General features: G+C 41.5%; 1 protein-coding gene across 1 annotated transcript in view; it reads right to left on the bottom strand.

Moving 5' to 3' along the window:
- The window catches only part of si:ch211-158d24.2 (multiple epidermal growth factor-like domains protein 9), a 30,991-nt gene that overhangs the window by 1,185 nt on the left and 19,806 nt on the right, over positions 1 to 10,000 (bottom strand). The window contains exons 5-6 of the mRNA XM_060882382.1: positions 7,311 to 7,580; positions 1 to 4,496 (exon numbers count right to left, since the gene is read on the bottom strand). The exon at positions 1 to 4,496 is cut by the window's left edge and continues 1,185 nt beyond it. Coding sequence (XP_060738365.1) covers positions 4,027 to 4,496; positions 7,311 to 7,580 — 740 coding nt within the window. The 3' untranslated portion in view covers positions 1 to 4,026. The remainder of the gene's footprint in view (positions 4,497 to 7,310; positions 7,581 to 10,000) is intronic.

Here is a 10,000-nt window from a genome sequence, read left to right as displayed (position 1 = left end):
TCTTTTCGACTCAGCCAATATTTTTTGTTCTGTGGTTTATGTGGTTTAATGTGCGTAAAAGCAAAATGTGACTTTTTGTTTAAAAAAAAAATAAATTAAACTTTACTACTGATTTAATTTTGTAAATAAACATCACCCAGTCTCTACATGACGGGCAGAATTATTCATGACGTAAAGCTCGAGCCTCGTCTCAAACAGAACACAGGGTGTTATTTGACAGCGTAATATTTGCCTGTTTTTTTGTTTTTTTTTTCATTGCATGTTTTTTGGGATTGACAAGAATCTGAGGTTTCTGAAGAGGTTTCTCAGAATTTTTTTTTTAACAGCATTTTGTCTCATGACTGAAAAAAAAAGGGATGTTGACGTCTTCTGACGTCTTTTTTCCGTTCCGTTTGACGCACCCAAGAGGTCACGTACGCTAGAAATGCAGAACAAACTCAACAGCACAGATTGACACAAAAATAAATATGATTTCAAATAATAATAATAATAATAATAATAATAATAATAATAATAATACATTATACAAACAAAGTCCAGTCGCGAGTCCATTTCAGTTCATTTGCACTTTTCAGCCACGTCACATTTGAACTGATTTTTTTTTTTTTTAATAAAAAAATGCAGTCCTGTACATGTCATATCACACACACACACACACACACACACACACACACACACACACACACACACACACAGCTCTTCTCCAAAAGTCTTCTCCAGCTCTTCTCCAAAAGTGTGTTTTCTTCTTTCAGTTCACAAAACAAAACAAAACCCGATGTACATTAGATGGCTTTTCAGTTTCAGAACGCTGCGTCCAAACTTGCGAACTAGTGAATCTGTGCAACATCTGTTAATGCACAAAAAGTCTGTGCACAAACCTGTATAGAATCCAGCTCTATACACACACACACACACACACACACACACACACACTTCTGTTTGTTATTATTACCAGCAACAAGCACAGGTTAAGTAGAACTCAATAGATTGTTTTATTCGTTTTGACTCGAATCTGTTGTCATGATGCTGATGTGCTGTGTTTCAGTCATCAGTCTACAATATAAGAGGCAAAAATTGATAGAATCTTAAAGTCATTACCAGGAAGTCTTACTAGAGATGAATAAGGGGGTGTGGCCAAGAGAATAGTTTTAGAAAAGCTGAAGGGGTGTGGACAAGAGAATGGTTTCAAATAGCAGAGGGTGTGTGGCCAAAAGGAAGCCTGCAGATAGATGAGGGGTGTGGCCAAGATCATGGTTTCAGATATCCAAGGGGGCGTGGCTAAGAGGATGGTTTAAGATAGTTGAGAGGTCTTGGCCAAAATAAAGCCTGCAAATAGCTAAGGGGTGTGGCCAACAGGATGGGTTCAGATAGCTGAGGGGTGTGGCCAACAGGATGGGTTCAGATAGCTGAGGGGTGTGGCCAACAGGATGAGTTTAGATAGCTGAGGGGTGTGGCCAACAGGATGAGTTCAGATAGCTGAGGGGTGTGGCCAACAGGATGTGTTCAGATAGCTGAGGGGTGTGGCCAACAGGATGGGTTCAGATAGCTGAGGGGTGTGGCCAACAGGATGAGTTCAGATAGCTGAGGGGTGTGGCCAACAGGATGGGTTCAGATAGCTGAGGGGTGTGGCCAATAGGATGGGTTCAGATAGCTGAGCGGTGTGGCCAACAGGATGGGTTCAGATAGCTGAGGGGTGTGGCCAATAGGATGGGTTCAGATAGCTGAGGGGTGTGGCCAATAGGATGGGTTCAGATAGCTGAGGCTACAGAGGGGTTAGGAGGAGCAACGAAGAGAAAGCCTGACCTAAGGTGAGCGGGTGTGGCCATGAGGATGTCTACAGTGAGGTGAGTGAGAGGGCGTGACCATGAAGATGTCTACAGTGAGGTGAGGGGGTGTGGCCATTGGGATGTCTACAGTGAGGTGTGTGAGGGGGCGTGGCCACGAGGATGTCTACAGTGAGGTGAGTGAGAGGGCGTGACCATGAGGATGTCTACAGTGAGGTGAGGGGGTGTGGCCATTGGGATGTCTACAGTGAGGTGAGTGAGAGGGCGTGACCATGAGGATGCCTACAGTGAGGTGAGGGGGCATGTCATTGGCATGTCTACAGTGAGGTGAGTGTGGGGGCGTGGCCACGAGGATGTCTACAGTGAGGTGAGTGAGAGGGCGTGACCATGAGGATGCCTACAGTGAGGTGAGGGGCCATGTCATTGGCATGTCTACAGTGAGGTGAGTGAGGGGGCGTGGCCATTGGCATGTCTACAGTGAGGTGAGTGAGGGGGCGTGACCACAATGGTGAAATTATGTCTTATTGTGTTTAGCATTTCTAATGTTTAGCAAAGAGGAGGGTACCGGTTGCCTTCAGAGAAGGAGAACACAACTTCAGGATAATGACTTCATATTTATATATTTTTGCTTCAAAAAATTACAATTTTACAATGTAAGTAAATATTATTTTTTTTAAATGTTTCGGATTATATTTTATTTTGTGTGAATTTCTAAATGGTATTTCTATATCAGTATTGTAAAAAAAAGATCATCAGATGGGGGGCTTGGGGACGACCAGTGTGTAAAGTTCAACCACAACGATGTAACTGTGCTGTTTACTAGTAATAAAACAAAAAATAATAAATCAGTGTTTATTATTTTATCCCTTAAAACTGATTCCAATCGATCCCAGGCTGATTAAATCGTCCGGAACGTACCGCCGTTTCAGCGGTTTTCAGTTACAGCGAAACTTTCACTATAAACCTGTTTATCTGTAGCGAAGCTGAACACGCGGATCGATTTTATTACACGCTGCACATTAAACCCAAAATATTTAATATGACTGAAAGCATGGACATCGCATCAAGCAAGAAAATCGATATTTCGAAAGATTATTAATTTGAGACGCGAGGGAAAATAGGCGGGGTTTTGGTAAAGGTCAGTTGGAAACATTGTACCCGACTGTCAATCATTCCAGATGAACGAATCTTGAGGTCTGAATGTAGCGAGCACCTTTTAACCTTCTGCATTGATTTAACCAGCTTACTCACCTCGACGTGATGTTAGCATTAGCATGTGTTAGCATTAGCTGCTTCTTAAATTCCCTAATCAGAAATATTTAGATTTCCAGGAGATATCGCAGCACAGACGAGAGAGAAGAAGATCAAAGGTCGAGCCATTGGACCAAGATGCTAGCATTAGATTCTGAAGGAAGTTCTTCTGAAACCTAAAGCACCATTTTTTTCTCCTCGGTACACTTTCACATTTCACATTTTGTATGAAATAAAGCCTTAGAGATTACGGTATCTGGGTGTTAGTACTAGAACTTGGCACAAATATAGCGTAAAAAAACTTTTTTGTACATAACCTCTTCAAAACTGTCTTTAGTGGGCAAACGACTGGACTGAAATGTTAGCGTTAGCGCCTAGATAAGAGATAGAAGCTCACATTTCCTCATATTTTTCCTTTTCTGTTTTTTGTTTTTTTGTCCATGGCATCAAAAATGGTGCAGCAAAAAAGTGAGTAATCTTTATCTTGTCTATATGCATTTCCTTTCACGCTTTGTACATAGCATTATCACGGAAGAAACGAAATGCGTTTAAACAGATGAGTTACTGCACTTTAGACGTTAACGTCGGTTCCTAGCGCAAGCCTTCGTTCTTTGAAAATGACGTACTGTCAGACTCAAGAGCTCATTAGCGCGCTTCGTAGCATACGTGATAATGATGTGTCGATCCATCAGACGCTTTAACTATCTAATCCGCTGCAGTAATGATGTTAGCGTTAGCTCCATGAAAACGGTTGAAAAACGTACAACGTCTTTTCTGAATTTCTGATTCTCGTAGCAATCTCTTCTCCTTTTAATACTTTGCACATGACAACGATGAGAGAGCGATAAAACCTTGAAAGTGTTTTCCACCTAATCTTCTTATGTGGGTTTAACTTAATGATCCGCCAGACTGAGATGTTAGCTCGATGTCTTAGCGCATTCTTGAAAATGTAAAGCGTCTCTTCCAACATGTCACGCGAAAACGCTTCCTGTCACGCCTTGTAAACGTTAGCGGCAGGTGCTAAAGCAAGCTGGCCGTTAGACGGCGCCGAGCATTGCTCCTCCTCTAGTAGGACGCCGGGCTCGGCGTGCGGGATGCTGTCATGGTAGCTGCTGAAGCTGATGTTGTCCTCCTTCAGCTCAATGGTCCAGAATGGTGCGTTGAGCTTGCGGTTGCGGTACTCGCGGTACGTGTACACGCCGCCCACGAAGCCCATCAGCAGCACCAGAAGAACGATGATCACAGCCAGGACGATGACATTGAACTGCGTCCATGAAACCACGGCGAGTGCAGAGGCTGTGCTGTTGCTGGCTGCGGGGTCTCCCGGGCCAGACTGAAGGGGCGGGGCTTTGCTTGGGGACGAGGTGAAGAGAAGGGACGACGGAGGTGCAGGGGTGGAGCTGGAGGTCTGCGGACTTGTGATGATGGAAGTTCTTGTAGGGACTGGGAGGAGCCTTGAGGCTAAAAGAAGAGAATGTAAATAATTACAGCTACATACATAAAAGATGCACAAACTTCTCAAAAGTAAATGTCCCCCAGCCCCAAGAGATGTTCTGATTAATAAGAACCTTAAAGGTTTTCCCAATTTGTGCAGAAAAAGATTAGAGTTAATATTCATAATATTCATATATTCGATAAACCCAATAGTATAAGGTTTTTATCTTAGCAAACGTTTCCAGTAACTTTTGTTGCTAACATCAGCGACTGCTGCTTGTTCATTATTCATTAGTCATCGTTCATTATTGTTCAGACGCACTGAACAATGATTGAAGACAGCTGCAGAGCTTTAACATCCGTTGTATAGCTTGTGATTTGGAGACGTTTCGTTTCGTGAACTCTTTCTGCCTGTCTGTCACTGCCTGTCTTTTTGTGATGAGGTAAAGTAAAAAAATCTGACACGCTTCTTAGCAACTATCTGATTGTTTCTAAAATAAAGTGGAATACTCATCATCTCATGACTTTTAACCCTGATTTTTTTTTTCCGTTTCAATCCAGTGATGATTCTTCATGACTCAGAAGGAACAGGATTATGAGGCGAGCATGAGGCTTATGGCGTGACGATGAACAACTTGTGTTGTTACGCTGTTCTTGTCTCAATACGTTTATATAAGAAACATTGCTCAGTCAATAAACTAACAATGCGTTATTGTTTTAAAGAAAATCGATTTCTTCTGGCTGATTGAACGCATAATCTTTCACCAAAAGTATCGGAACAGCAAGGCTATGGTTTCATATCGTCGCTCTCGGGCGGAAACCTCGTATGTCCAAATTTGGTCAATTTCATATTTTTTCACATATCGATGCTATTGGTCAGTCCCCACGTGGGTCTGTTATTTTTACAAGTTATTAACCAATCTAAAGTCTTGAAAATAGCTTGAGCGCAAATCTCATAACTCCATTGGACACTTCAACTGTCCACCTCTTCCTCACTCCGCGGGAGAGCTTCACGGCATATTTCTCCTCAAGAAGAGTCGAATCAACACGTCTTCTGAGGTAAATGTCTTCAAAACACTGGGCTCAAAGAAAAAAAAATCTTGACCCCCGCTAGTTCTGGTGCTCGTCTGAGGACAGGAATTTAACGCAAGACAATCCACTGCAACGCGGACTAAACCCTGTGCATTGCAGATAAGGTACGCCATTTTTTTAATTTCCTGAAAAATAACGGTTTTGGAGATATGAGGATTCCGTCTGACAGTGACGATATATAACTTACCTGATATTTACATCTAGACGGGTTAAACAATTAAACCATGGATACTTATGTTTGAACGCACCGACCTGATCAAAAATATTGGAACACGTAACTGACAGGTGGTTCTTGTCCCAAAGGTGACTGACTCTCTCTTCTAGGTTTGAGTCCTGGGTTCCTCATGCATCTGATCTATCGTGTCACGTTCATCTTTTAATCTACAACCCTAAAGGTCTCGTGTAGAGCACAAATCGATGCATTGGCCTTGTCGTTCCAATACTTTTGGAGGGGAATATGTGCATGTTTTATTCGAAGACTGAGGAAGAATTCTCTTCGATCCAACCATCAACAATCCTTCACTACAGCTCATACAGTAGGCAACATTCTATGAACGGTGTCTATCTTTCTAAAACGTTAAAAGAATTTCATAAGACTTGCATAAAAATCCCAGTCCTCAGTTATCAATGATGTGCTTCATTTTTTTTCTTTTGAAGCAACAATTCCTCTCATATTTCTATAGTTTTTCACACAAATGAAACAATGAACAAAAGATGAGTCACACACTGCAGACAGACACCAACTCTTTCGCCTTCCATACAGTACGTAACCATTATTTATTTGGCGTTAACAGTTGCCGCTAATTTTGTTAAAATTTGTCGTCAATTATTTACAGCTGTCTAAAACATTGCATCGAGGCTCTGGTGTAAAATTAATTCGTTTCAGGATGTTGACGCAAATGAATCGAGGAGAAATCTTTTTGGAAACGTTTTTTTGCACAAATCCTGACCTTTGCCTGTGTATTGGCGTGACACAGTGACTCGAGTTTGGCGTGTACGTTTTTGGCTGCATGCTAGTACGCACTACTCACTGCTTGATTACCGCTTCCAGCACTTACTGTTTACTGTTTCCCAAAGGTCACGTCTTTCTATACAGTACGCTGCCAAAAATTCCCTCTGTTACAGGAAAAGACTTGTACAGTATCTAAAAATAACTGTTTTTCAGAATCCTCACGTTTCAGGAGGCTCTGACTTTCTAATCGAGTCATTAAAACTGTTCAGATGTTCGTTCCCTCCTATAGACATCTTTGTCTTTGTGTATATATCGATATAAACACTTGCATGCACACAATTACAGAGCTAGTTACAATTACGCGCTAGATTAGCTTTTTAAAGGCTAGTTTTCCTTTGCTAGATTTGTGGTGCTGTTGTTAGTTTGTCGGTCTGCTTTATTTTTTTCTATGTTTTATATCGGTTGCCAGTTCTTTTGAATTCGCTTTTTTTTTTGCTGTCATTTGTTCATTTGCTGCTAGTTTAATGTCATTTGCTTATTTCCTGTCACTTCCAAGTTTAGTTTTTTCCAGTTCACTATAAATTTTTAGTTTTTTGTACATTGCTAGTTTTTGTTAACCACTAGTTTAGTGTTATTTGCTAGTTTTCTATCATTGGCCTAGTTTACTGTTTTTTGTTTTTTTTTTGTAAATTGCTAGATTTTTTTTTTGATCAAGAAAGTTTACATTTGCTGTTTGTTGCTAGTTTACTGTTATTTCACACATACACACACACACACACACACACACACACACACACCTCTCAGTGTGCAGTTGTGGGCGAGAGCGTCTCCGGTGTACCCCGCGGCACAGAGCTCGCAGTGTGTCCCTGCCGTGTGGTTAGCACACAGGAGGCAGCGGCCGCTCCCCGGATGGCAGATCCTGGGTCCTGAGAGCGGATCTGCGTTTCCATTACAGTTGCAGTTCACACACTCGCCCCCTGATTTAAAAAAGCCATCTGTACATGCGTCACATGTAGGTGGTGCAAAGCCAGCTTTACACTCGTCACACACGGCATGGCTGCTGGGATCTGTTAATAAAATCACACACACACATACACACACAAATGAATAAAAGTTCTACTTAGCAGAGCCTACAGGGGATATAGTTTGTGTGTGTGTGTGCGTGTGTGTGTGTGTGTGTGTGTGTGTGTGTGTGAATCAGACAATCGGTCAGACTTCCCACTCACGCTGTTTCCAAGTGTCATCAAAAAGGACAACCTTTTACCTGAATAATTCTTACGAGAGAAGAAATTCTTGTGTTAACACCCTGCATAAACACTGTTATGTTCCAACTCAGGAAAAGGTCAGGAGTGTGTGTGTCTATGTGTGTGTGTGTGTTCCTCACACTGAAACGCTCCCTGTAGCCTGTGAAAAAGTTTGTTGCTTGTGGGTCTGTTTATTCACAAGTCCACAAGGGGGCCGTTTCTTAACAAGAAAAAAAATGTTTTGTAGATAAAAAAAAATAGGGCTTTAAAACCCACAGGTGATGTACTGTAATCATCAACCATACAGTTGTACAGAGTGTTTTGGATTCTGACTGGTCAGATGTGTGGAGCTGATTAATATTCACTTCTGACAGTACTGTAGTTGATGTTCGTAAGCTTCTTATAACACATTATTGTTTCTATAGTAACAGCTCATTCACAGTGTTGATATAAACTGATATAATCATCGCTATGCTACGTGTAGTGTAGTTTAAGGTGAATAAATGTTTATTTAACATTTCTGTAAGAAAGGTGTCGTGGTGTCAAGATGAAATAAAAGGTGTGACGATAAGAAATAAAGGTGTAATCGTGAAAGACCTGACGGACAAAGTGAAGTAGACCAAAATATCCTCAAAAGCTACACAACATGTACACTGAGAGCTACACTCTCAGTCTGGAAAAGGTTATAAAAACATTTCTAAACTATAGTAAACCACAGTGAGAGCCGTTATACACAAACGGCCAAAATATGGAACGGTGGTGAAACTTCCCAGGAGTCGCCGGCCAGCCAAAATTACCCCAAGACGACTCATCCAATATATCACTTGGATAAACATTTTGATGATCTACAAGACTTTTGGGAAAATACTCTGAACTTTTTGGAAGGTCTTTGTGTGTCCCATAACATCTGGTGTAAAATTAACGCCGAATTTCAGAAAAAAATAAATACTAATAGTAATACTATACTAATAGTAAAATATGGTGGAGGTTGTGTGATGGTCTGGGGCTGTTTTGCTGCTACAGGACCTGGAAGACTTGCTGTGATAAACGGAACCATGAATTCTGCGGTCTACCAAAAAATCAGGACACATATGGACAACGTGCAGCCAAAACCACCATTAAGTCCACCTCTGAATGGCTGAAGAAAAACTTTTTTTTTTTTTTTTGCCCAGCCACAGACATAGATAGACAGACAAAGACAGACAGATAGATAGAGACAGACAAACAGAGAGACAGACAGAGACAGACAGAGACAGACAGGCAAACAAACAGACAGAGACAGACAGGCAAACAAACAGACAGAGACAGACAGACAGACAAACAAACAGACAAACAGACAGAGACAGACAGACAAACAAACAGACAGAGACAGACAGACAAACAAACAGACAGAGACAGACAGACAAACAAACAGACAAACAGACAGAGACAGACAAACAGACAGGCGAGGATTTATGAGTGTAGGGTTGGTATATCTGTACGTGTGTCTATTAGGTATTGTTGGGGGGTAAAGATAGGGGTGGTTGGAGTGAAGGGTCTGAAGGGGGGGTAATGGGAATGCACTTGGTTCACATTAACTGTTGAATTTGTAGAAAGACTATGAATGGTTTCCAGGTTTCTTTAAAGGCAGATATATTATTATTTTTATGCGCTATGGTTTCTTCTGTCAAAATGAATTCTGTGATTAGGTTTTGAAAGACTATTTTCTTAGCGACAGCTAGAGAGATAAGGACTGGGGCTGAAGAAAAACTTAATGAAGACTTTGGAGTTGCAGAGTCAAAGTCCTGACCTGAATCCTATCGAGATGCTGTGGCGTGACCTTAAAAAGGCGGTTCATGCTCGACAACCCTCCAATGTGGCTGCATTACAACGATTCTGTAAAGATGATTGGACCAAAATTCCTCCACAGCCTCAGCTGTAACAGACTCAGTGCAAGTTATCACAAACGCTCGATTGCAGTTCTCGCTGCTAGGGCAGAGAAACCAGTTATAAGGATTAGGGGGCTAACACTTTTTCACACAGGGCCACACTGTGGGTTAATAATAAAACCCTTCATTTAAAAACTGCATGTTGTGTTTACTTGTGTTATCTTTGACTAATATTTACATTTGTTTGATGATCTGAAACATTAAAGTGTGACAAACGTGCAAAAAAATCAGGAAGGGGTGCCAAGACTTTTTCACTTGAGTCACCTTGTGGCTCAGCACGAGTCTAAACCTCATCTTTATCAACCCTCATCATGT

The sequence above is a fragment of the Tachysurus vachellii genome, chromosome 11 (assembly GCF_030014155.1).
Source record: "Tachysurus vachellii isolate PV-2020 chromosome 11, HZAU_Pvac_v1, whole genome shotgun sequence".
Classification (NCBI taxonomy): domain Eukaryota; kingdom Metazoa; phylum Chordata; class Actinopteri; order Siluriformes; family Bagridae; genus Tachysurus; species Tachysurus vachellii.
The sequence above is the reverse complement of the archived record's forward strand: the minus strand, read 5'-3'. Positions and strand labels throughout refer to the sequence as shown.